Source organism: Paramacrobiotus metropolitanus, unplaced genomic scaffold (genome assembly GCF_019649055.1).
Source record: "Paramacrobiotus metropolitanus isolate TYO unplaced genomic scaffold, Prichtersi_v1.0 Parri_scaffold0000027, whole genome shotgun sequence".
Taxonomy (NCBI): Eukaryota; Metazoa; Tardigrada; class Eutardigrada; order Parachela; family Macrobiotidae; genus Paramacrobiotus; species Paramacrobiotus metropolitanus.
The window spans coordinates 1-25,889 of record NW_026570247.1 but is presented as its reverse complement, the minus strand read 5'-3'; the positions used below and the strand labels follow the sequence as shown (position 1 = coordinate 25,889).

Here is a 25,889-nt window from a genome sequence, read left to right as displayed (position 1 = left end):
ATGCGTACGCGCGCGCGATGTTGCGCTAGAAAATGACGAATCAGCAATGAGAAACGGCGTACGTACTAAAACCGGTTTCGATACGGATCTGGTTACACTTTTAAGCGGGACAATAATGTCTGTGGTTTAAGGATTAAGGACAGTGATGTGAGGATTACGGATGATCCACTTCAGCCGTGACCTTTCGTATTAAGCAAATAGCGCCGATCATCGAGCGATTGTTTCTTTTTTTCGGATGCCATATAAAAAAATCTTAATAAAAATGGGAAATATATAATAGACATTTATATGATAAAAAAAGAATTTGTCAACCGGGTGAATCGGCCGGTTTGATTGGCTGTGAATGGGATACAGGGAAAGAGACGCGGTTTGTATAATCTACTGTACAGCGGGATTGAGAACATTTCGGCAGCAGCCGCACACGGAGAAGATGGCGCGGATGACCCGGTCCAGCGGCTCCAGCGAGTGCATCCACAACGGCAGCCAATCCCAGTGGCGCAGCCAGCGCGGCAACCATTTGGGTTTCTTCCTCTGCAGGATATTGATCACGATCACCACGATGAAAATCAGCAGAAACAACCCGCCGAACACGCCCAGATAGATGAACCCCGCCATACTCAACCCAAACACCACCCCCGGTACCACGAGGAACATGAGGATAATGTACATGATGGCGAACCAGCGGTACTTCGCCGTGGTGTTGCCCAGGACCTTGGCGGCCCCGATGGGGGCCTTGCGCATAAAGGGGATGGAGTACCAGAGCAGGACGCCGGAGAGGTTGAAGAACAGATGCACCAGCGCCGTCTGCAGCGCCTGGTGGAAGGTGGCGGGGCTGGAGGCCAGCGCGGCCAGGACGCTGGTGGCGGTGGTGCCCAGGTTGGACCCGAGGACCAGCGGGTACATGCGCTCGATCTCGATGACTCCGAGACCGACGAGCGGCGTCAGGGTGGAGGTGAAGACGGAGGAGCTTTGGACGATGACGGTTAATCCGGCGCCGACTAGGATGGCGATGTAGCCGGTGAGGAAGCCGAAGGGTTTGGGTAGTCGGTAGTTCACGGTCTTTTTGATGGCTTTGGCGACGGCGCCCTTTAGGACGCTGCTGAGGAGTTTGACCAGGAGGACCAGGGAGGTGCAGATGATGAAGAGGGAGAGGAAGAGCATGATCAGCCCGATGTGCAGGTCCTCCAGACCCGAGTCCATGAACAGGTGTGTACCTGCAAATAGTGTGGTTTCATATTTTAACTGCATGAATGCGGCATACCACGGACATCTTGACATTTATCATGACAAATACAGCGAAATAATCCATACATACGTTGTTGTCTACAGCTATTCAGTTTGAAAGCCCACGAGATTAATAATGCGAGTGCAATGTGCTGATTGGTTGCGACGAATGTCGCATTAATTAATACAGCGTCGAATGCGGCTGTCTGCTTTTCGTACAGCTCATTGTTAGCGGATATGCACGGCTCTACTTTTCAGCAAGTACGTACAGGATGTACGTACTACGCAATCACTGATCAGTAAAGCCTAGTACAACAATAATTTAATCAGTACATCAGCACATGTATAATTAAAGCTGTACGACAAGCCAGCCAATTAAACTACAGTGCAGTTGACCAGTACAATATTAAGTTTATTAACCGCGCCAGAGCGCCGTACGTACAAGGAATGATCTGGTTGATTGAAGTGCCGTTGGACAGCGTGACGTTCTCGAGGCCACACTCCGTCTTGAGCACCCGGCCATCGGTGTTGCCGGCGGCGAAATGCTCCAGCGCCCCTTCATCCACCTGAACATTACATTTCCCGTTAGTATACACGGAATATGAGGATACAACTGATCCTGATATGAAAGCGCTGTTCAACGCACCTGCACGATGAGGTCGGTGAAGGGCCGCGTGGCGGCCTGCAGGAATTGCAGCTCGCCCACCTGCACATCACTGCTGTTGCCCATGGTGTCGGTGATGGCCTCGGTGAGGTAGTAGAGATAGTGCGTGCCCCACTCCACCGGCACCAGCACCAGCACCGTCAGCCAGTTGAACATGTCGTGCACGGTGCCGCCGGCGAAGGCCCGTCGGAAGCAGTCGCGGTCGCCGGCCTGGCTCATGGCCACGATGGTGGAGGTGACGGAGGTGCCGATGTTGGCGCCCATGATGATGAAGATGGCCTGCTCCACGCGCAGAACTATCACCAGGCGCAAGCGTTACGTAACGGCGCATATAGACAGAGGAGAATGCACTGTCGTCATACTTTTACTGCTGACCATGGCCACGACGATGGAGGTGGACGTGGAGGAGCTCTGCAGCAGCACGGTGACCAGAATGCCGATCATCAGACCCGTCACGGGGTTGGCCAGCAGTTCGCTCTCGCGGAAGATGTCGCCGGCGGCGCGGCCGGCCATCAGACGGAAGGCGGAGCCTAGAAGATCCAGGGAGCAGATGAAGAAGTACAGGAGACCCAGGAGGCCGACGAATTTGGCCAGGTTGAGTAGGATGCGCAGGGCTTTCTCCTTCGGCGTTAAACCTACGTCAACAGACCTATATAATCTGCATACAGTTACAGTAAACTGGCCATTTAAATGCCGTACATAGAGACAGATCCATAAATACGGGTACAGATGAAATACGGTTTAAGTATTGTATGTTAATGTGGAACTGTATTAATTTTATTTCTCCGCGCAAATGGCGCTTAATTATACATGCGCATACGGGGATACTGAGCTTACTTTGTAATTGTACCGACTTCCGTACAATACTGCTAAAAGATATCTGATGGTCTCGGGAAATGTACTTATTCTTATTTGTAAATATCTACTTTTAATTCGCATTTATATATATTATAATTAACTTAATAATATAAGCGTCTGTATATGTACAATACATATGTACGAGTTATTCAAAAATATTTCGACGTTTTTCGCTTTCCCAACATTTTCACTATATGGATTTCGCGTACCGAACGCCAGGGACTCGGTATTTCCCGCGTTGTGCCACATGGCACATACTCGAAAATGTGATAACGATTTACTTGATAATTATCGTTTTATACAAGCTTGTACACTGGATAAATAAAAAGTTTTACATTTTCTAACGTGGGACAACGCAGAGAATACCCTATCCCTGATAAATATAAAGCTATATATAATTACATATACATACAGATGTATCTTTAGTTTAAGTAAAGATTTATTAGTTATGTAATTATATGTAATAGAAGTGTAATAATATGTCATTTAATATAAAGTGTGTAACAGAACTATTTATTAATTTTTTTAATTATACCACTGTACATATATACGCACTTGACCAGGGCGGACCGTCCTCCTCATCCTGCGCCGCCGGCATCTTCTCCCAGGCGTCCACCTCGTCGCGGCCCTGTTCCGGTGGGACCACCTCGATCTCGCTGCTGACCACCGACACCCGCGGTACATGCCCATTGACGCGGCCCTCATCGTCCAGGAAATTCTGGTTGTCGATGCCTTTCGGGCCTGCAAACACGCCACAGCCTGTACACACGTGCTCACACTTGTTGATGCTTGTAAAATGTAATGCTGTATCAGCTGCCCCGTTAATGAGCGCCTTATCGGACTGCTTAACAATTCCACCGATAAGGAAATATTTCTGCTGAAATTACAGCGCAACGACGAACCACACAAGTCATTAATAAATCTGAAAAAAATATGATAATTATCGTACCGTTCAAACGCTTCATGCGGATATCGCCGGTCTTCGGCCCGAGCGAGCCATTATGGCTGGACGCGTCGGAATGGGAATGCAACGAGTCCTTCCGGTGCTCCGCGCCCATTCTGACGTAGCACAATAATTAAGCGGCCGATTAATTCCGAATGAATAATTCATTAATTAAATATCCAGAGAAGTAATCGCCGAATGTCCGTTACATTTTGTCGCACCAATGGTAAAAAATAAACGTAGGAAAAACCACGGATTTCCGGTTGTATAAGCGAACGACGGAGACGCTGGTAAACGCGGCGGATGTGTGGCGAAGTGGAGCGCGCACACCGCTGCCTGCGTATACAGGTGAAATACTTGCGTGCTGTATATCGGATATGTTTTTGTCCTTGAAAGAATTAATGATTACTACACCATAAAGATAACGTATCGCTTATCATACGCGAACAACGCACGGCAGTTTCCGGCCGATTAGCCGGGCTGGCACTGTACTGATAGTAATATTAACCGGCGATAAAATAAGGTTCCAGTTAGGCTGTAATAATTATGCGCGTATAACGCAGTCATCGGCATCGTCGTGTATATCACGGTGGAATAATTCGTTTTACGGATATTTTACGTGCGGATGATGTATGTACGGTGGATAAACAGTACCGGTGTGTTTAGATGCGTCAGCGCGGTGTTATCAGTTAAGTACGGTGTGTGCCGATTCCCGATTCGCTCAAATTGTTTGCCGGCGGACAATGCGCGCTGGCGTGGATGCGGGCTTTGTGTGTCCTGGTTATCAGTTGTCACAGCGCGTCAGTTTCCACTTAATCATAAGATGCACCGGCTCACCGTGGCTAATATTACGACGCAGGCATTGCGTGGCAAATGCACCGGAAGTACTTATGCATTCTGTATGCCGGGGTTTATTTAGCGATTAGCCACACACTCAGTAACCGAACTGAACCCTATAGTGATAATAATAGCTTTTTAATATGAATGATATTGTCAGGGCGTCACAGGTTCGGCAAAAGGGGGGTGTCAAATTTTGACGGGGGGGGGGGCAAAATCTGACGGGGGCAATCGGTTTTGAAAAACATACTCTGTCTGCTGTCTTCAGTATTACTCTGTCTGTTCTCTTCTAAATTTTGACGGGGGGCAATCGGTTTTGAAAAACAGGGGGAGTCAAACTCCGAAAAATTGCCGGTTGACACCCCCTCTATGACGCCCTCGTAATATTGTTATACAAATAAATATTTAATTTACTTAATCATTTTATATGTATAAAAATTATTTTAAATAGTCCCTTTATATTGCAGATTCTAATTATAATAATTAGTATTTAATAAAATAAATACCTTAATTAAATATATTTTAATATTTTATTTAGTATATGATTGACATGATTAATAATTTATGTAATTATTAGACTTGCTAAGTTTGCAGTGAATAGATTCGGTAATTAATCTGGATACATTGGACGTTGTTGTAGTCAACGTACGTAGTTGTACACTTGCACTCGGCGTAATTAAAGACGCGGGTTTAAAGTAGCGCGTCATCCCGAATTATACTTGTCGGTAAGCCCCGCCCACGCCCGCTCATATTGTACACTGCGGTTTTCCCGGTACCATTAATCCGCGGGTTATCTTCCCGCTTAAACGCGGCAGCGTATCCTGATCCAGCGGTGTCAGCGGAACAAAAAAAAACGCCCGATATAACGGTTCCGGTAATTCATTCTCGACTCGCCTTACGCGCCACCTGCTCCCATATTCCCACTTCCCGTTTTTGCCGACTATCGAGCAATCATTATACGATTTTGTTCGACGATGAACAACACCACCTACCTCTGCCCACTACCGCCCCCCGGCGTCCCCCCGCGTTTCTACACCACGGGGTTCATGCTGTTACCGGTGACCTTTAGCGGATTACTCGGCAGCGGGGTGTGCGCGTACACCCTGCGCCGCAACCGGCAACCGTCGCTGTCGTTATCCATGGACATCCTGTTTGACGGCATGTCGCTCCTCAGCTTCCTCCTGTCCGCCGGCGTCCTGCCCTTTCACATTTATACGACGTTGACCGGGCCGCGGAATATCCTGGCGACGCCGGCGTATCAGCCGCTGTGTAAAGCCATCGGGTTTCTCCTGCTGGTGACCACCCAGGCGGCGGTGACGTACCACGCCGTCATCGCGCTGCACCGGTTGTTTATCGTCGTCCTGGCGCCGCGGCGGCCGGTACTGAAGTCCCGGGCGGTGCTGGTGGCGCTGGCGGTCGCCCCGTGGGCGGAGGCTGTGCTGTTTAATCTCTGGCCGTTGGCGCATATCGGCGCGGAATTGGGGTATGTCCGTATGTATGTATATTAAATAATTGAATGTATTATTAATTTATTATTTCATACGCTGTTTTAATTTTTAAAATATTATTTGCTTTTTTGTTACTTGTTATTTTCTTTTTTACTAATAACTTGTTCATTTTATTGCTTAATTTAAAAACAATATTCCTGACTGCTTATTTAATTTATTTAGTATTAATTTATTATTAATCCTCAGTTTTCTGCTGATCTATCGTTGGTCTGTCTCGATTTTACAAATTTGAATTAGTTAACGGCAATATTAAATAACTAAGTTTGTTGGATATCGGTTTATTTACTGATAAAGAATTGTTTTGTTTTTATTGTATAGATTTATTTATTATTAGTTCCTCTGTACTTATTACTAACAAGTAACAAGTGATTTGTTTATCTCTTATTTATTTACACAATTGTTTATTATTGGTGGTTAATTTTTATTTATTAGTTAATTTTCACTCTAAATTATCTAATATAATCTACCAGATTCAGACTGCATCAAAGTATTAATAAGTACAAGAACTGGATATGACAATAATTAATCAGAGCGTTATTAAAAAATGAGCATATCATGAAATGGGCGTTAAGCGCGTTATTATGTGATTAACCATTACACGGCTGATATTAATAAACGGTGTTGGTCTAATTTAAACGCTTCGACGGTCATATAATTCGGCATTATTTGAACCGTTACACGTGTACAGGTACAACTGCATGACGGACCGCTGCATGCTGGCGGCCACCCACTCGCCGGGCTACCATGTGTTCGTGCGCATGGCCACGCCGGCGCTGGCCTTCCCGCTGATGCTGGTCAGCTACGCGGCCATCTGCTGCCGGGTCTTCCGCGTCCGGGCGCGCTTCATCCGCACCGCCACCTCCACGGTGGTGCCGGAGGGCGGGGCCGCGGCGCCGCGCCGGAAGAAGACGCTGTGGCGCCTGAAGAACGCCTGGCTGGAGATGAAGCTGACCAAGGTGGCCTTCGTGGCCTGCGTGACCTTTTCCGCCTGCTACCTCCCGGTCACCGTCCGCACGCTCTTCATCCAGCGCTACGAGGAGATGTACTCGCAATTGAGCAACGCCATGGGCATCCTCAACTGGCTCGGTCAGTACGGCGTCGTTACGTAGTAATTATTTTATTTAATAAACTATGGTTATTCGTTTATTTCTTTACGCGCCAAAATGTTTAAATATTCAGTAACCTAATATAAAAATAAAACGTGATTGATTAACTAGTTGATTAATTTACCAGAGTAGTATTGAAATTTATCTAAATTATCAAAATATTTTTTTATTTAGTCAGTACTTTATATGCTAGTCCTTAACATGCATCTATAAATAACTATAAATATGTATACCAGGATTGATGACATGAAAACTGGTCAAAATTGATTAAGTAATTTTTATTAAATAAAGAATTTATTGTCGATTTTTCTACGCACTCTTTATATCGGTACATTGCTGCGGCACGTGTTCACATTCATAGAGCGTTTTCTTTTCCTTTTGGTTATATAAATCCTGGTTAATTTGATATAAATCTCTGTTGATCCTGTTAATTTTGAACCAATTTTCTGAATATTTTTCCCGCGGTTAGGACCACTAATATTGTTTTTAACCGCAACGTTGCAGTAATATAATATTTCGGTTTACCGTAGTAATTACTAATTAGTACAGAAGTAGTGCTGGGAATTGTGTGTTTACCGGCGATGTGTGCCGTCGACATGACGTGGAAATGCAAGGGGATATTTGTATGGACAATCGGCGATTGTGTGCAACCGACACATGACCCCGATTGCCCTGCCACGGGATACCAAATCAATGCTGTGTAATACTATATTGGGTGTTGTATTGCAGGCTGCACGCTGAGTCCCTGGATGACGGTCTACCTCCACCGTATCACGCACGGCAAAGGCAACAGCGCCTCCAAAGCCTCCCAGGTCACGGCCCACTCTAACCGCCCGCCCTCGGGCTCGGCGGCGGCAAATAGCAGCGCGGGGGAGACAGAGTCCAAGAGCGCCCCAGCGTCTTAAATTCCCGTTTATTACGCTTCATTTTATTTAACAATCTCCTTACCGGCATCCGGTAGAATATTGTCCATTATAATTATATTATTTTAATTTAATCCAAATAATTTGCAATTAATTCTGATTGGTTCAATTATTTTTTATGTACGAGTATTTCTATGGTCTCTGTGTCTATTTACATTTTAATAGATTTATTTTTGGTTGTAGTCTTTGTTCCAGTTTATTTTGTTCTTATTTTATTTTCATTTTATTTTGTTTATTTTTGTTTATTTTAGCTTTATTTTGTTTTTATGTTGTTTGGCTTTTATTTGCATTTTTCGTTGTGTAAAAACAGTTATAAAAATGGAAAATTCTGAAGAGAAAAACGTGGGGAATTTGTTGTATGTAATTTTTGGCACAGTTAAAACAAGCGTGTTATAAAATGAGCGGTCAATGCAGCGCGGCTTGGCGTAAATTCTGTAGAACACAATATATTGTGGATACTTAAAACGTCGGCATCAGGATTCCCGGCATTGTGGTTACCGTTGTGGCATTAAGAGGTTTTGCGGCGTTAAGTAATCTCCTAAGCCGACGCACTTATGCCGAGCAACGATCTGGCAGCGACGCACCGCGACGGCTTGGACCGCGAAACGCCGCGTCAACACATCGTGGTCATTCGGTGTAGAGAGCAATCAGCGTATTAACGCGCCGCTAGTATATATGCACAGGGGAACACATACATTATGCATACAATCACCGCTAACAATTCCATTAATTCTCTGTGCACACCTTGTACGCAGTGTTTTTCAAACCGGCAAGAATGGCATCGCGTAGCACAAGTATCCTGCTTCTCCTTGTTGCCGCTCTCTTCCTAGCCAGTGTATTCTTAGTTTCCCCGGTGACCGGTACGTTGACCTTTAGAAAATGCCGCTGAATTAGCGTTGGTTGTTAATATTCATTGGAAAAATTTTAGGGCAGTTTTTTGGCGGATTATACGGTGGGTACGGGTATCCGTACAGTTACGGCTACGGCGGGTACGGAGGCTATGGGTACCCGTACGGGTACAGCTATGGATACGGCTATCCCTATTACGGATTCGGCAAGCGATAAGCAACTCGTTGGTCGTCTTGTCCTTGCTCAGCGGAAGTGCGTCTGACAGTGATGCGGAGAAATTGCGGTGGTTGACAATTCAGTGTGCCTGTTGCTGTGCAATATGCAAGTATTCTTAGTATTCTTAGTGTGATTGCTCGCGTTGAGACGAATGATGTACAGATATATACACCGATTAAAAAAAACCGCCTTGTGGACTCTTTGAAGATATTATGATAGCATACTGCTGCTGTGTATACAGCAGCAGTATTGTCTATGTACGCACAAAGAGAATGCTTACTACGGTACAAAAAGGTCACGGTATGATTACTTTATTCGTATACAGGAACGGTATATCGGCCGTTAATTTGCTGGCGTTTATAAAACACAACGACATTAAAACGCACGTACGCAGTACGTAGACCATGGCACACTACACCGCTATAAACCCGCGATACACATGTGTAATTTACGGCAGTAGCATAAGTGACCTTTAGCGTTTTCTTACACGCCCCTATGGCAGCGATAGTCTGATGTACGTGCATAAATCAGGCTTGAATATATACATTAATCGTCGGTTCTCCACGTTGTTCCATGGCGTCCGACCGTCTATCGTCCCGCGTACGGGTAGTAGCTGTAGTAGTTGTAGTAGGGGTAGGTGTAGGCCGAGTAGCTGCTGTAGGGATAGTAGCCGTAGCTGTAGGTGTACGGATAGTAGCTGCCGTAGTACTGACCTGCATGCCATCAAGACGGCTTTAACGCACACCTTCCCCGACGGTTAATGCATACAGCCAAAAGGTCACACTTACCGGATACCAGCTGGAAGACCATCATACTGGCCAGCACGGCCAGCAGAAAGAGGAGACGAGCGACAGCCATGTCGGAGCGTTAAAGCTGCGAACTGAACAGTATTTTGCTATTGCAGACTGTGTTCCTGGGTAATAAGGAGCTGGCGCGTCAATGATGGTTTATATAGTAAAATGAATAGTGTCAACACCGCACCGTTCCCCCATGCCCATCAATGGATGTTGTGCTGACGCGGCAGAGGAACAACTGCGGTGGATTAGCAGCTCCAGGTATCTCCTGTTGACTCGGTTCCGCTTGTTTGCCAACACTGCCACGCATGCACGGTACACGCGGCAGAACAGCGCCTACCTATACCGGCGTTTTGTGCCGATTCATTTGTGTCAACATACACGCCTTCCACCAGCTGTCAACACGCATTGTTGTGGTGCGGCATTCGGCGGCAGTCCAGCGTGCCAGCTACACTGTTGATCATGAGAAATGTTGTGGAAAATCATCCTCGGTTTTGTGCAAGGAGATAATGCTCAGACAAACACATATGCAAAACGCGCTTTTTTACTAGCTTTACCGGGAATTAAATTACTACAAGAAATCAGCCGTGAACAGTGTACACGATCAGCTGATGATGATCATCCAGAATTGTTCGCGGATTTCGGTCACTTTAAGCCTATGGTTTCATATTTTGGTCACCGGTCAGTTTTACACCACCCAAATGGCGCGCTATATGAACCGCTAGCTGCTAATCGCACAACGTGATCTTTGGATTTGTTTTTCACTGGTCGGTAGACTACTCTAGTCACGAAAACAAAATTGAAAATGTAGTGGTTTGAATTGTGTAATATTTGCAAACGTGGACGAGCGGTTCTTTACACTGCACCCCGTCGAATTCCGGTTCTCGTTCAAATGCTTTTTTTGGAAATCGTATTAAGTTTGTGCTTCGAAATTCATGCGCAAAGTTTTTACTGTGAAAACTTTTCATTTAGGTTTCTTTGTTTGCCAGGAAATTTTAACATCAGGTGACTGAAAAATGAAACTCTACACTTGAACTTTGAACTGACCGAAATATGAGAAAAAGGAAGTACGAAATAATGGCTGTATAAATAATCTGGAACTGAAAATGGTTGTACTTTATATAAATAAATCTGTCGCAAATCTCTAGCGTCCGTTATGGACAGTATAGCGTTAATGTCTTGTGTAACTAATAATGTGCGAGTGTGTACTTGTTGTATGAGTAAAATGTGAATGTAATCTTAAATCAAAGAAACCTATCCCATCTCAATTAGCCTTACCCAAACACTCATGTTTCTTCGCTTATAAAATGGCAGTCTGTTACTGTTTACGGGATCCATTGGATTCCGTTCTTACGACTTCTAACGAACGAACGATCGACCGAACGTTATTAAACTACCGCCCAAAGCCGTTGTTCCTGCGTTCCCTTATCCTCGTTATTTCTACACCATCATAGTTGATTACAGTTACGGATAGTTTGGCGACTGGGCCGCCGGAAAGGCAATCCAGTGCGTAGCGTTTCAGTCTACGTTGTAATAGTTTTGATATTAAAGCACCCAGACGTTGGTTAGGCTGTTAAGAGTACAATATACGAGCCTGCATGAAGTGCATCGTGACTTCCGGTCACGATGGTACCCTAGCGCAAAGTGCTGCTTGGTATATATGCAGCGATACTAATCACTGAAGGAATATTTGTAGGCGAAGAACTGTATCATGATCACCGCTTTGTAAGCTGTACATCAACTGTATTTTTATTATAAACTGGACAAATTGTACCGCGTTGTGTCGTCTGTGGCTGTGGCTGTGCAATGACGCAGTCGCGCGCCGGCTGTTCGCCGTTGACGAACCGGCATGACATCACCCATCCGGACGGGCCTTGCGTGATTTCCACCAAGATAGCCATCGGAAAGCTTACGCATGTGTCGTCACAAACGCCCATAAACAAAGCAATATAAAGCCAGAAAAAGCGGTCAAATCTCACGGTCAGTCTTTCTTTACGCACATAACGAATTTACAATGTTGGAGATTACGGCGTGGTGGAGATGGGCCGGGCTGCTGGGTGGATGCCTGCTGGTTGTCTGTCACGGTACGTTTGTCCTCTTAACAGGCTAATTGTTTTAAGCCAGCCAGGATGATTGCAGGCAGTCCATCGCGGATACGGGAGGATGTCCGCCCGGCCGCCGGCGGTGCCGTCAAGTTTTCCTACGCGCGTCCGGCAGCGCCGGTTAATGCCACACGCCGCTCCGGCTTCCGCAGCAGCTCCCAACGGATTATCGGTACATTACCGTCCCGTTCATTTTGGTCACGTGGTGTCTCTACTTAAAAAACGGGCTGCCAGCACCGTTTCTTATACAATAAGACCAACAATTTAGGTTTCTTAGTAATTATATTATTTCTTCGGTTGTTTAATTGCAATACGGTCTGTATTAACCATAATTATGGTAACCGATTACTTAATTCCAGTAATTAGGTATACGATTCAACTCTCATGTTGATGGATTCGGTAGAGCCTTTTTTATGCCATAGGCGGGACGCCTGCGGCGGCCAACGCCTTCGACTTTATCGTCAGTGTGCAACAGAATTTCGAGGGGACTTACGAGCACAACTGCGGCGGATCGCTGCTGATGGATCTACAGACGGTGGTAACGGCCGCGCATTGTGTGCAGCAGCGGTAAGAGTGAGGACTTTACACGGGGGAAAAAATGGCGTTAATATATTCCCATCCGCCATGGTGACCTTTCGCTTTGTTCGAAATATATAGCGAAAGCGGTCAATCGATCTTCATGTATAAGAAAATTATCTTTTAGAGGTTCAAGAAAGTTATTTTGTAGAGGCTACACTACGCCCGCCAGCCGCCTGCGCGTGGCGGTAGGCGTTTCTAAGCAGTCGAACATCCGCGCCTCAAACCTCATCGCGGTTCGCCGCATCACGGTGCACCCGCGCTTCAGCGAAGCGGGTAACGTGCCCAACGATATCGCCCTTCTGCGCTTGGAACGCAGCGCCGCCGGCATCCCGCGCGTCTCCGGGATCCGATTGCCGGCGCGCGGCGAAGCGGACCCGCGTATCGGGACAGCGCTGCAGACGGCCGGTTGGGGCGTCACGGAGAAAGGCCAAGAGGAGGCGTCCGGCTCCCCGACGCTGCTGAGCACCAGTCTGCGGGTGGTGGATCGCGAGCGCTGCGGTGCGGCACTGAGCAAGGACATCCCCACCAGCCAGATCTGCACGGGCAACGCCCAGTCCGGCACGTGTAATGTATGTACAAATGTAGGGCAAAATGGGAAAATCGGCCAGTCGGTCTGCGGATTAGATATATATAATAATTATATACTTCGATATATGTACGTACTTATATACTGTATGTATAGTTACGATTAACACTTTGTATAATTAAATGTGTGTATATGTACATGATATATGTATATGTATATATGTGTGTTGTGTAATGTGTATGTATATGCTACTGGTGGTGCAAGGAACGTTTCTTGGGTTTATCAGACGTAGCGCAGTGTGTCAGCGTGATGGCTTCTGTTCTTGATTAGGGCGACAGTGGCGGACCGTTGGTGGAGCGGCGCCGTGACGGCCCGTATTTAATCGGCATCACCAGTCACGGAGTGGAATTGTAAGCGGACAGTATCTCCCGTAACAGCCCAGTGTGTGGTTATTCTGTACGTTATACGCAGGTGCCACTCGGGAACGGCGGACGCTTTTACCAAAGTCAGCTACTACCGCGACTGGATCGATCAGGAGACCGCGGCGCAGGATGATGAGGACAGTGAGCGGCCGCTGGATCCGCCCCGGCGTCCGTTCAGCGGCGACCATCTAGGCAGCTGTGTCCGGCTGGCGGGGATGCTGCTATGCCGGGGCAGCCACATCCTGGCCGAAGCCAAAGAGTGCTATGTACTGGCCGACGGCATCAGCTGCCCGGAGATTCCCTACTTTCCGCCCGGCACACCGCAGCGCTGTCTGCAGTATGCCGATAAGATATACTGCTTATAATACTAACAGACCCATTACTTATTGCAAGTAGCGTTGTTATTGTTTATACTGACTATTTATTTAATCCGCTTTAACGTCTGCAACAATCAGGTGAAACTAACTCGCTTTCAAGTAAGTTGTGTAATTGCAGCTTTAAGGTTATTACTGCGATGTACATACAGAGTAGCAAAGACATATTATGAGCTGATTACGCGAGTAAAAATAATGCTGTACTATAGTTTTCAGCATATAATTTTATTTTCATCACTCATTCATACTCCAGATACATTGTAGCTACACTTAGGAATCGATTGAAACCCAACGAAACGCCAGAGCTTCGAATGCGCTACCTCTACAAAATATCGTTAAGCAATGCAGAAAACGTGTTTGCGAGTGCGCGCCAGCGAAAGTTCCCGTGGATGTACACGCATTTGGTGCTATGTACCGGGTCAAATCCCTAAATAAACCAGTATCTTTTACTAAGACCAATAGCAATCGTCCACAGACAGCCGTCAAAATTATGTAAAATCGCGCGGTGTCTCTCTGTAATCAGCGGACAACAATAAATTACAACCAGAACAAACGGCACTGCGTGACACGCCCCGTCACGTCGACATATTGCACAGCGTAAGACAAACAAAAAAGCACCGGTCAGCAGTTGCTCACGCCCGAGCAAAAAAACCTACAAAAACACGCTCAGCCGGCATCACGCCGACACTAGCGCTCATATCGACAATAACGATCGTAAGAAACGCGTTAATCATAGCGGTGGCGGTCGCGGTGGGAACGGTTGCCGCTCAGCTGTCCGCCGGAGCGCTGGTGGCTCCGCTGCGACGGTGAGGCACCCGGGTATCCGGAGGCGTAGGCGTCGTCGGCCGTGTCGCCGGCGTAGGCGCGGACGATGGTGTGCGGCACGTAGCCCACCTGGCCGCGGCTGTTACGGGTTTGCCACCACTTTCGGCTGTCGTTCAGCACCTGCAACACATATGCGCACCGTCTAGTAGAATTCCACCTGGAACCACTCCTAAAGGTCACGTTGGGCTCCAAGCACCCTTAAATTTTCTACGACATCTTTAAAGTTACTTCAGACCCTTGGTGCCGTAAGGGTCACCGTAAATCTCAAGGACCCCGGGAACCTCTTCTAAAGGTCACCGCGAGTTCATATTACCCTAAAGGTCATTGCAGCTTAAGGCGCAACGTAAGACGGGACCATAAAGGTCACCTCGGATGTCGAGCACCCATAAAGGTCATAGACACTAGCGGCAGAGCCACACCCACCTCCAGGATTTCGCCTTCCTGCACACTGAGCTCCTTGTCGTTGCGGCCGGCGCGGGCGTGCTGCACCTGCACCAGTTTGGCCGTGGACGCCGAGGACGCGGCTTTGGACTCCAAAAGGTCACCGGCGAAGCGGCGCTGGCGCCGCTCATAATCGTTCTCCGAGCCGACACCGTCGCTGAAGTCGCTGTGCCGGTCGCGGTCTCGTTCCCTGTCAGACAAATAGGCAACCGTTAGTAACGTTAGATATAATTTCTTGGCAATAAACGAGGTACTTTTCGGAGTATTGACGGGGTGACGGGGAGGGCGTGGAGTCCAGATGGTGGCGGTAGTCGGAGTAGGGCGGATACTCGCCGTTGCTGTCCTGCTCGAAATCCCGCTCCTAATATATAGAATGCGTGTTCGGTGTTTTCTTATGCTTTCTTATGTTTTCTTATGTTTTCTTATTGAAAAAAAGCACGTTGTAGACGCGACGGACCTCCTTCCAGTTGTGCTCCAGGCGTCCGCGCAGCCGCTCATTATACAGCGCCCCGGCCTGCGTGAGGTCGCGGTCAATACTGGGCTCCCATCCGTCATGAAAGACTGGCTGGTAGGTAGGAACATGGCCGGGCCAGTGGCCGCGCGACTGACTCCAGGCCTCGCCCAGCGACAGCCACAGGTCGCTCTCCTTGCTGGTCAGACAGTTGAGCAGCAGCTGCTTGGCCTCCTCCGTCAGCAGCGGCGCCACGACACTGCCGGCCAGCGACGGCCCGTACTCGGCGTCCAGACTGGCGTCCACCACCAGCGCCAGCGGCGTGAACAGGAAGTGCACCAGCTCCGGCGCGTTCGGGTCATGGATGTGCGAGCGCAGTTTGCCCTAAGGAAGAACATCATGGAAAAATCACCGGCAGACGGGAAATGCGCGGGAATGGGCGACTTACCAGGAGGTTGAAGCTGAGCTTGAATTTCTGCAGGATGTCGATGAACTCGGCTTCCGCGGGCGGTCGTGCGCGGACTAACAGCATTCCGTCTGTTTTGAACGAAGAAAACCTTGATTAACAGCTTATAATTTCAAATTCTAAAGCATTTTTTATTTTGAATTTTCAATTTATTTATTTAAAACTTAATAAATTTTGAATTTAAAATTTACTAAGTTTTTTATTAATTTTTTTTTTAAATTGTATACAGCTGTTCGTTTACTGACCGCCAGCTTCCTTCTTTTTGCTCTTGCGCTGCCGGCGCCGGCGTTCCAGCTCCTTGTAGGCCGCCGAAGCGTACTGGAGCCGCGCGATAAAACGTTCAATATCGTCGAAGCAGTGATTGAGGATGGCCACGTCGCGCTCGTAATTCGTGCTGGTACTGTCGCTGCGCTGCGACTGCGACTCACTGTCGGCCTCCTGCAGCAGGTAACTGCGTCCCATCGGCCGGCCGTTACGCGACTCTCCTATATACAATTTTTCATCGATCCCCCGTCGTTATATGAACATTTTAATTGCGGATGTACCGAGGATGTTATTAAAGACATCGACCCGCTCCTTAACATTGACACCGCCCTGGAGCGGCGGTTCGGGTGGAGGGTTGGCGGGCGGCGGAGGGATGGAGGACATGGCTAGGAGGCCGGCGCCTACTAGGACGCCGTTGTCGCCTTTCCGCTTGGCACTGTATGTGGAGAGAGAAAGGTGCGTATATACGATTTTTTTATATACGATCTATATATGCGTGTACGATTTATATATGTATGCACTATGTACCGTGTATGTATATGCAGAAGTTAACCCAATAATTACAGTACAGATACAATAGTACATTAGTACAGATCTTATACGATTTAGACAGTATATGAACACATAAACGAGGAAAGGTCAATTCAACGTGCGTATATTATACTCTTTATATAGCGCATATATACCCAGGTGGCGAAACTTACGAGGAAGATTTGTCGGCGCCGTTGAGCCCAGTCCGGCAGAGCAGAGTGATGCTGTCAGCGATGGTCTGGGCGGAGGTCTTGAGGCAGTGGAATAAGTGCATCTCCGAGATGCCGGCGTTGAATTTGGAGCGCGGATCGGGTTTGACGGTGAACAAGAGGATGTTGTTGTACAGCTCCTTGGGATCCTGGCTTAAAAAGTGGCTGGGCTGGCTCACTAACTCCATCGGGAAGCGCTCCACGGTGTCCTTTAACCGATTAGCTTAATTTTAACAATTCCACATTAAATAAGGGAAGGGTTGTACCCCGTTTTCGTAGTCGATAATGACCAGCCAGTTATGCTCCACGCGCAGATACATTCGCTGCGTCCAGATCCCGCTGGATTTCTCCATCTGCCGCAGCCGGCGTAGCCCGTCCTGCGGATGCACCAACTCTGCAAACGTAGCGTTGCGTAATGCGAAAGATGTTTCCTTAGTTGAATGCACAAGCATGAACATAAATATGTTTATATGTAAGGAGGATTCGAATACGTTGGGTATGATGATAAGCTCGTCTACACCAGAGTTGTATAAGCGCCGAATCGCACATATACGCGCCGGATGATTGGCTTTAATTGCGCTGCAGCGCCATAACGAGAAATTGTTTGTTGTCTTGCTCACGCTTCATTCCATCACTCACCGTAACTTTCCCCGACGGTGAAGGTGGCCAGATGGTCGACGGTGTAGAGGGCGCCGTCTTCACTGCCGGACTGACCTGCAGCCACCATTGTCATCACACGATACAAGTTTGTTTACGATAGGCAATTGGCCGGGGATCTTCGCGTTATATTACTCAGCCATCCACCGGCAATTTTGGTACGGCATAACTAATTAACACTCGCACTATTTCACGTTCGATTTATGTCGCGTTTTTCTCTACGTTCGATTTTGCATCAGTCTGGTTCCATTTAACACATTTACAACATACTTGTAATTTTGTCTTAATTTTTATATGAAAAGTCCTGCAGAGAAAGTTAAATTTTCGGACAAAAATCAAAAAGGAAAAAACAGAAATTGTTTAAAAAAATTTAAGATCAGATTCACATTACGCCGCCACACCGAGCGGTTGCAATGGCTTCAAGCGGCGAAAGTTTCTGGATTTATTTCACTAGAAATTTTCAACGTAGTGCTTTTTAAAAAATCTAGTTATGCTGGACAGGAAAGTGATTTACACAGGACGTACCGGAATAGTAGCCGGCACTGCTGGCGCTGTGGGCGGGGCGGGCGTGGGAGGCGTGGCCGTTGAGATGGCCGTGCCCGTTGGCCTTCATGCTGCTCAGCGCCAGCTTACTGGCCCCCGCGCTGGCCCCCGCCCCGCCGCCCCCGTGGGGCAGTCGGCCTTCGTAGGAGTTGTCGCGACTCATTCCGCACACGTTCGCCGTCCACCGCGAATTATACCGGCATTCAACCTACAACACGCTAAAATTCAGCAAATAAAAACAAAAAATAGAAAAAAATATTTATCTAGTGGCTGTTGTGTAAAGCGTGTAGTAACGTTATGACCAGAATCCGCGCGCTTCACCTACATTTAGACGCGCCGGGTGACCGTGAGTCATTAGTTGTCGCCTATCACAAGATACATTGAAGAAGAATTGAGAGCGAACCCATCCATCAAACGCACTTTATTACTGTTACACGCGCTACAACTGCACACCGCTCGATTCTCAATTCGACAAGTATCTTGTGACAAATTTATTCAGCGATTCTGGACCGCAATTATTCGGCTTCACAACGCGGCGTTATTTGGACCGGTAGTATGTAAAATAACGGGTGAAAATTGCCGGTTTTTGCAGCCAATACCCGTATGTGTTAATATACGTGTATTAATTAGTGCGCGCTGATTAATCAACGGCAGCGGAGTGTCCGTTCGATGCCGGCGCCAGGACCCGTTAATTTCTTAGTGTACTGTTCTTACTCATTCGGTTCGGCGCGCTGATCTGCGGTCCGCCTCATCAACGGCCGCCGTGCTAGCACTGCATGGCACGCATATTAAACTATACAAACTGTTCAGAATTTTAAAATTTGAAAAGTCTTGGAGCTTGACACATGGTACGGCTTTATAATCCGCGGTGCGTGTCTGTTATGCGGTAGGAATTAGCATGGGCAATACGCTTTCAGTGTGTGTGTGTGAACTTCGATCATACCAAACCGGCAATCACCATTCTACAAACAGAAATGCTATGATAGTGTAGCATTAATTAATACGCGATATTCTTGCCGTACGCGTTGAGCGAATTCCGCTGCAGCTGATTTTGACTGACTGATCGTTGAATCGATGCACCGACTCACGCTTATAATCATAACTCCGCACGCTGATTATCTATGCAGCAAATTAATTGTCCCGGGTTCTCATGACAGTACCTTCCTATCACGACAAAAAGCAGCTGCTGGTAGAGGAGAAACAACCATTTGCTAACGAGCTCCAGTAATATCGTCTTTTTATCAAGTAGAGTACACTGTTGTAACTTGTACCCAACCGCTTTAAACGAATCCTGAAATAAAGACCTACGCTACTCTTCTTTTTTCCAGTACCCCCCTTATTTTTACCCCTCCCCATCCAAAAACCTTACATAAAAGTACGGTAAACTACGGTAGTTTCTCCTTCCAGGTAACAAGACTTAATTAATACAACACTGTAATAAAAACACTGATGCTAGGAACTGTATACAGTGTAGCGGAAGAAAATCGTGTACATGGCCGCGAAAGCCAGTACTACCTAGTTCCCTGTATTACTCTGTACCTGCACAGGAACAGCTTGAAGATGCTGGAGGCGATTAATCCCGTAAACTAGCAAATTCGCCCAACTATCCAGAAAAATATCAGATACACAGTATAGTTACAAAGTGGTGGGATGTGCGCGTATGTGATGGGCCTGTTGTAGGCTGACAATCAGCTCGGAAGCTAATTGTTGCTTATAGTGTACATGAAGTGTATACCGAGTAATTGCTGTTGCGCATGCTGGAATTGTGGCTAATCGCGGCTTATCAGTGCTGAAATGATAAGGCCCTCCTCTTACAACACACAGAGAAAGGACCTGCTTATCGCCCCGTGCACAACAATGACTTCCTGCTGAAGAAATGCCACTACCGTAGCAGCGGCTAACAATTTGCGTGCAACCAGCAAAGCCCTTGCTAAAGTACATGAAGACACACAAAACAATTTGAATGACACAGCATCCTAACCTTTTTCTACCATAGTATTCGTCAGTCGTGTTAACCGATTAAAAACAATTGCACGTTACGCAGCTTTGTTGTGACTATGGCTGTGATATTGCCGATTAACTAATTACTTGTTAAGTTGTGGATAGAATGTATAAGCAATTTTATAGTTACTAAGTTGCGATGTATTTAAAAATAAACCTGCTGTTGCGCTGATCAATCATCCGCAGAAAGCATCTTGACGCGTTTTTCTCCGTACGTGTAATTTTAAACTTTGCGGCATTCTTTTCCGAGATATATACTTCAGAATGCCCGATCCTTAACAAGACAACTGACGAGCGACTTTATCAAAACAATGTAGACTACAATCGCATACACATTACACAGCGCACTGACAACCGGTTCCATTACGCCGGAATATGTCGCACACTCACGGCAACACATGTACACTGCCGAAATAATGAGGATTTTTGAGTGGCTGCTCTCCACTCGTCAGCATGGCGATGAGCCGTTTATAATTGGATTATGCAGTCGCGGCAACTGCACCTGTCGCTACTGCCGCCGCCTGCGGGGGCGGGCTGGGAAGAGTACGGGTGCAGCAGGTCACGGCCAAGCATCTCCCGTGACGCTAGCGTTAATATTGCGCCGGCGACACTATACAGACATTCTCCGGAAAATCTTAATAATTATTGTACGTGCTGGTTGGTTATTGGATTAGGCAAATACGGACTAATCACGCCGTGTTTAGCATATCTATTCCGCATTCCATTGCCAAGCCGGTTTACAAGCACCCAACAGCGTCCCGCGCCAATCAAGCGCTGCACATTAATTTGCTATTTTTATTTCCCATTTTGACTATGCTAGACGTGCTTTTACATCAACACGTATGAAAATACTACAGTAGTGCGATTATATTAAGGAATTTATATCAATGTTAAAATAACGTGGCTGCGTTGTTTCAGCGCACATTGCGCAAACAAGCGCTTCGCAGTTCGAACCCGGCGCTGGCGATTTATGCGCTTGCTGCACACGGTATTTTTTATTTTAATAATTAATTTTCAAACCGCGGACCGATCGGTTGATTTTTCAGTTTCTTTAATTCTAAGTTGTGGTCTGGTTAATTACGATAACGAACGAGACCCTAACCCGCTAAATAGCCAAACGATTTATGAAGTCGGACGAAAAAAGTAGATGCTTCGTTTTAACACAAATTGCTCAAACGAGGGCATCTCGGTTCGAATTTTTCATATTGCGCACGGTTTCTAATTTTATTAATCAATTTTTAAACCGCGGACCGACTGGCCGATTTCACCTTTTTGCGCGACTTCGTTTTTAATTTTATAAAATTCTTCGATTAACACGTTTGCTGGTTGGCTTCTCAACCAGCGCCGCCGTCAACAAACAGGACATTCTTAATTGCCGCTTGTAACTCGCCGTCACTTGCAACCTGCTATGCGCGAACGCCGCGAAAGCACCGCGGTGGAATGCTAGCGAATACACGCATTTTATAGCGGTGATCAGTAGCGGAACCAATTGCAATGTTTGTCAACACCGGGACAACACTGCATTTCCACCGTTCGTCCTCGACACGCACAGCATTCGGACGCTGCGCATAATCGCTACAAAATATTCATTCCCGGCGCAAATGAATTATTTCGATCAAGCCGCGGTGTCAACGTTATCGGCATCATATAATTACACAAAATAATATTCGGATGGGGCGGTTGTTTATGCATTCGCTACACACCGCGGCGGCATCAATAACATTATTTCCTGTGGTCAGCCATTTACGCCGGCCGGTAGCCGCCTCCCGCGGTGTCCGCATAATATAATGATTACAGCGAATAAATGTGTTAAAGAAGAGAGTATAAGATTCTACCGGCACGGAATATATGGGCAATTTATATTCGCTTGTCAGAGACACTCATTACTGTCACCCGGGAGAATATAACACTCTTCTGCGTCCAAATAAAATTCGGACCATTACGTTCTGGCCCAGCTGCGCTACGTGCAGTATTTCGATATTATAGTGTGCATTCGAGCGCCACCTCAATCAGGTCGCGAAGCTGCCAAAACCAGGTTAATCAATACAGCATATAACAGCCAACTCACAACTGGCACGGACCAGGGGATTCCGACTGTCTGATTAAAACAAACCTGCCTCGTGACTCCGTCGAGGAATTTATCCCGGCGACACGGCAGCGTACATTTCCGGTGTAATTCCCAATATTTATCCAGAGAAACGCGGGGAATGATCAACACACACGGGTGTGGAGAAATTGATGGAGGAAATAAAAATGATATCAGTGGGTTGTGTGTTAGAAAATGGTCGGCTACAGTGGCGGCGCAGCGGCAGCTCAAGGTTGTTATTTCATGGCTTGATGAATTGCGCGAGAGAGTGAGAGAGACAGAGAGAGAAATGAAAGGCCGGAGTGTTGCAGGTAGCACTGCTAACGCTGCATCCGATCTATGCAAAAAACACACAGCCACCCGACGAGGTCATTTGCCTGTTGCCGTATAGGCGCCAAACCCAGCAGCAGGAAGTGCGGAGAATATTATGATATGTATTGGGCTCACAATTAATCCGTCTGCCAGATACAGAGACACTTTATATACACGGTAGTTTCGGGATAAGGAAATAAATCGTATAAAAAATATCCGGCGGATCTGATACGCTACAGATCCTCCAAATTTTCGGCGTACTAATAATAATAATAATAATAATAATAATAATGAAGGCAAGAGAATGTGTGGTAGCGGTTGCAGTATTTCAAAACAGGAAAATAAATTATTAAAAAATATCCGACAAATCCGATACACTGCAATGTCCAAAAAATTTCGGGCGTATTAAAATTAATAATAATAATAATAATAATAATAATAATAATAATAATAATAATAATAATAATAATGAAAGGCAGAGAATTTTGCGTCAGCGTTGCAAGTATTTACAAGGAAACTATGATTACACGATCCTGCACATCGGCGTTCCAAACTCTATAGTCTCGATTTCTAGCGTCAAGATGAAATGCAGCTTCACGTGCGCGCTCACCGCCGACAGCTGCATCGTCAAGCAACAAACATTCGCTGCGCTTAACTGCACCACGGCGAAACCGGTTTTCCCATGTATGCATGTACGTGAGAACAGCGCGTCGTACCGGTAGAATAATCGTTGGATTGTCGACTTGTTGCGCTGATTGTCAGAGCAGCACGAGGACAACGTTGTTTATGGCCGATGTGTGTGTGTGTTTAGAATTGTTTGGTATGTGTCGGTAAAAAAACGCGGCTGTGGCCGGGTAGAATGTGGGTCAGCGTGTATTGCCGCTACACGATGGTGTAGAGCTAATCTTCCGCTCTGCAATCTCCTTCACTCTGAATTAATGTTACGCGAGTTTTTCTGGAGTGTGTGTGTTAGCTGTGCTTACTGTCTCAACGAGAAACGACTCGCCTATTAATTAATTATTGTGATATTTTATTGAGCCAATCAGAAGCAAGACAGTTGTACGTACATAAAGGTTGCGCGAGTTGTTAATGTGCGTGTTCAGTGTCTCAATGAGAAGCGACGCGCCTAATGATCAATTATTACGACACTTTATTGAGCCAATCAGAAGCCAGCGAATCGTACACGACATTACATGCGAACGTTATGCGACAGATGGTTGACACTCAGATGATTGCTATCACTGGACTCGTCGCTGTCGCTCCACTGCCCCTCGTGCGGCGGTTGCATGACGTACGCCGGGGTGCGCCGCCGCGGCGACCCGGTCAAGGGGGCGTGGCGCGGGGCGTGCTGCTGCGGCAGGATGATGGAGTTGACATGGTGAAGGAGGCGTGGCGAACGGGACGAGACTCCCGCGTGCCACAACGCCTCGGGGCTCTCCGCCCGCTGCACCGACACCCGCGGGAGGGGGTTCATGACCCGGGTCACGGTGAGGTCGCGCATGGCCGGCGGCAGCGGCGGGAGGTACCCGCTGAGCGGGCGCTCCTCCCCGGCGGGGAACCCGTCGAGGTTGACCTGCAGCGCCACCTCCCGGGTTTCCGGGGGGACGGTGCTGGAGGGGCTGTGGCGGTTCTTCCGGCGCAGGGAGTCGCGGTAGGTCTCGCGAGTAGGCGTGATCAGGGCGGTCTCGGTGTACAGCGAACCCGGTTTGCAGTACTCGTGGGTGCCGTTGAACTCGTCGGAGATGGAGGTCCACTCGTCGGACAGGCGTTCGTCCGGCGCGACGTGTCCCCACGCCGGAGAGGGCGGGACCGTGAGATTGTGCCGGCTGGAGAGCCGCCGCTTGACGAACGGCGACACCGCCGCGTCTTTGTGCCCGCGGAGGACCTCCATGGGGAGGAGCTGCTGGGTGGAGGTGGACGAGGGCGGCGCGTAGGTCCGGTGGTGACTGCTGAAGCTGCCATTGTAGCTGCGGTAGGTCCCGGCGTCCGACAGGAGACTGCGGCGTTCGGGGTTCAGTTGGCTGGAGGAAAGGTCATTGCGTTTCAGGGAGGCGTAGCTCGCCACCGGACTCCGCAGGGGCGGCTTCGTCGCCACCAGACTGATGTCCTCCGGCTCCGGGAGGGTTCCGTCGTACCCGTCACTGGTCCGCTGTTTGTAGCAGAAGAGCGCCACCAGGAAGAAGACCAGGAAGAAGGCGATCAGCGACGCCATGATGATGGGGATCATGAAGTTGTCGATGAGCTCGCTGAACTCCAGCCGGCTGGAGCGGATGGGCGGGGCGTTGGGGACGTGGCGGGAGTGGGCAGAGGTGTTGTCCTGCCGGGCGGCGGTCTTCCGGGCGCAGTCGTCGCCGCCGTACCCGGCGTCGCAGGAACACTGGTTCAGGTCACTGCACTGCCCGTGTCCGGAGCAGGAGGTCACGGCGTTACTCCCCGGACACGTCCCGGCCTGGATCAGCGGGACAATGTCCACGCAACGCCCGGCGAGACACACCCGGTTAACGTCACACTTGGTGCCGTTGGCGGCCAGCAGGACGTCGACGCTGTCCATCTGCACGCCCTCCGAGGTGCGGGTCTTGCACTCCAGCGGGTGACCTTTGTGGGTGATGACGGAGGCCGACGCCGTGAAGTGGTCGTGGTGGGCGGTGCCGCCCTGGCACTGCACACTGCCGCACAGGAGGTCGCCGGGCTCGCAGGCCCGGAAGGTGCCGTCGGGATGGAGGCCGCAGTGGCCGTTGAACATGCCCTCGGCGTTGTACTTGCGGTAGCAGTCCAGGGCGGCCATGGCGCTGTCGGCGCCCCAGATGGCGGCGCACTGCCCGTCCAGGTGTTGGCAGGTGCGGTTGAAGCAGTAGCTCTTCCCGTCCTCGCAGTACTGGCCGTTCTTCTTGAAGCCGTCCACCGGGCAGCGGCTGTCGCGGCCGCTGCAGTACTCGGGCAGGTCGCAGTCGCTGGCCGCCGGCCGACAGGCGGTGCCCTCCTTCATTAACTAAAAGTTTAATTAAAATGTTAATTAAAATTGTTGTTAGATAAATAGATAAATAATTTTAGTACTAATAAATAGCGAATAAATCACTTAATTGGATTAATAAATCTCTTAATAAAAAAAAATTAATAAAATCAGTTATTAGAAAAGACCAGCATTATAATAAATATTGATAATTGAATTGGTAATTTA

At 47.9% G+C, this 25,889-nt stretch overlaps 5 protein-coding genes and 1 long non-coding RNA gene across 10 annotated transcripts; 2 read left to right on the top strand and 4 right to left on the bottom strand.

The window, feature by feature from the left end:
• Positions 1–207: 207 nt before the first annotated feature.
• LOC129587910 (sodium-dependent phosphate transport protein 2B-like) lies at positions 208–4,161 on the bottom strand. The gene is made up of 6 exons (XM_055481863.1): positions 3,696–4,161; positions 3,302–3,487; positions 2,251–2,523; positions 1,871–2,184; positions 1,667–1,790; positions 208–1,214 (listed from the first exon to the last, which is right to left on the bottom strand). The coding sequence occupies exons 1-6, from the start codon at positions 3,802–3,804 to the stop codon at positions 379–381; spliced, it is 1,842 nt and encodes a 613-aa protein (XP_055337838.1). The 5' UTR covers positions 3,805–4,161; the 3' UTR covers positions 208–378.
• Positions 4,162–4,835: 674 nt separating this feature from the next.
• Positions 4,836–8,252, top strand: LOC129588003 (uncharacterized). Of its 2 annotated transcripts, none has more exons than XM_055481996.1 (3): positions 4,836–6,009; positions 6,723–7,120; positions 7,870–8,252. In XM_055481996.1, exons 1-3 carry the CDS (start codon positions 5,501–5,503, stop codon positions 8,043–8,045), a joined length of 1,083 nt encoding a protein of 360 aa, XP_055337971.1. In that variant the 5' UTR covers positions 4,836–5,500; the 3' UTR covers positions 8,046–8,252. The 2 variants fall into 2 exon arrangements, with proteins under 2 accessions (XP_055337971.1, XP_055337970.1); XM_055481995.1 differs by having other exon boundaries at positions 4,836–6,021.
• Positions 8,253–9,423: 1,171 nt separating this feature from the next.
• Positions 9,424–10,132, bottom strand: LOC129588010 (uncharacterized). The gene is made up of 2 exons (XR_008690426.1): positions 9,917–10,132; positions 9,424–9,841 (listed from the first exon to the last, which is right to left on the bottom strand). It is a non-coding gene; the product is annotated as an uncharacterized LOC129588010 (long non-coding RNA).
• A 1,780-nt stretch (positions 10,133–11,912) lies between these two features.
• On the top strand, positions 11,913–14,118 carry LOC129587993 (trypsin-1-like). Its single transcript, XM_055481985.1, has 6 exons — positions 11,913–12,006; positions 12,062–12,196; positions 12,447–12,591; positions 12,752–13,172; positions 13,460–13,539; positions 13,601–14,118. Exons 1-6 carry the CDS (start codon positions 11,937–11,939, stop codon positions 13,914–13,916), a joined length of 1,167 nt encoding a protein of 388 aa, XP_055337960.1. The 5' UTR covers positions 11,913–11,936; the 3' UTR covers positions 13,917–14,118.
• A 237-nt stretch (positions 14,119–14,355) lies between these two features.
• On the bottom strand, positions 14,356–23,248 carry LOC129587969 (epidermal growth factor receptor kinase substrate 8-like). Of its 4 annotated transcripts, none has more exons than XM_055481952.1 (12): positions 22,427–23,248; positions 18,295–18,520; positions 17,752–17,826; positions 17,379–17,506; positions 17,077–17,321; positions 16,654–16,808; positions 16,354–16,593; positions 16,091–16,179; positions 15,649–16,026; positions 15,446–15,552; positions 15,174–15,381; positions 14,356–14,870 (listed from the first exon to the last, which is right to left on the bottom strand). In XM_055481952.1, the coding sequence occupies exons 2-12, from the start codon at positions 18,473–18,475 to the stop codon at positions 14,652–14,654; spliced, it is 2,025 nt and encodes a 674-aa protein (XP_055337927.1). In that variant the 5' UTR covers positions 18,476–18,520; positions 22,427–23,248; the 3' UTR covers positions 14,356–14,651. The 4 variants fall into 4 exon arrangements, with proteins under 4 accessions (XP_055337927.1, XP_055337926.1, XP_055337924.1 ...); XM_055481951.1 differs by having other exon boundaries at positions 22,431–23,248; XM_055481949.1 differs by lacking the exon at positions 22,427–23,248 and adding an exon at positions 19,828–20,023.
• A 652-nt stretch (positions 23,249–23,900) lies between these two features.
• LOC129588020 (disintegrin and metalloproteinase domain-containing protein 22-like) lies at positions 23,901–25,697 on the bottom strand. Its single transcript, XM_055482018.1, has one exon. It carries the CDS (start codon positions 25,695–25,697, stop codon positions 23,901–23,903), a length of 1,797 nt encoding a protein of 598 aa, XP_055337993.1.
• Positions 25,698–25,889: the final 192 nt, after the last annotated feature.

Coding starts and splice junctions, on each gene's coding strand:
- LOC129587910 (XM_055481863.1), bottom strand. CDS start 3,804: ATGGGCGCGGAGCACCGGAAGGACTCGTTGCATTCCCATTCCGACGCG. Junction 2,185..2,250: donor GGCCATGGTCAGCAGTAAAA/GTATGACGACAG, acceptor GCCTGGTGATAG/TTCTGCGCGTGGAGCAGGCC. Junction 1,791..1,870: donor TCACCGACCTCATCGTGCAG/GTGCGTTGAACA, acceptor TGTAATGTTCAG/GTGGATGAAGGGGCGCTGGA.
- LOC129588003 (XM_055481995.1), top strand. CDS start 5,501: ATGAACAACACCACCTACCTCTGCCCACTACCGCCCCCCGGCGTCCCC. Junction 6,022..6,722: donor GAATTGGGGTATGTCCGTAT/GTATGTATATTA, acceptor ACACGTGTACAG/GTACAACTGCATGACGGACC. Junction 7,121..7,869: donor GGGCATCCTCAACTGGCTCG/GTCAGTACGGCG, acceptor GTTGTATTGCAG/GCTGCACGCTGAGTCCCTGG.
- LOC129587993 (XM_055481985.1), top strand. CDS start 11,937: ATGTTGGAGATTACGGCGTGGTGGAGATGGGCCGGGCTGCTGGGTGGA. Junction 12,592..12,751: donor GCGCATTGTGTGCAGCAGCG/GTAAGAGTGAGG, acceptor GTTATTTTGTAG/AGGCTACACTACGCCCGCCA. Junction 13,173..13,459: donor CCCAGTCCGGCACGTGTAAT/GTATGTACAAAT, acceptor GTTCTTGATTAG/GGCGACAGTGGCGGACCGTT.
- LOC129587969 (XM_055481952.1), bottom strand. CDS start 18,475: ATGAGTCGCGACAACTCCTACGAAGGCCGACTGCCCCACGGGGGCGGC. Junction 16,809..17,076: donor GGCGCCGACAAATCTTCCTC/GTAAGTTTCGCC, acceptor CTCCACATACAG/TGCCAAGCGGAAAGGCGACA. Junction 16,027..16,090: donor AGCTCAGCTTCAACCTCCTG/GTAAGTCGCCCA, acceptor GTTCTTCCTTAG/GGCAAACTGCGCTCGCACAT.
- LOC129588020 (XM_055482018.1), bottom strand. CDS start 25,697: ATGAAGGAGGGCACCGCCTGTCGGCCGGCGGCCAGCGACTGCGACCTG.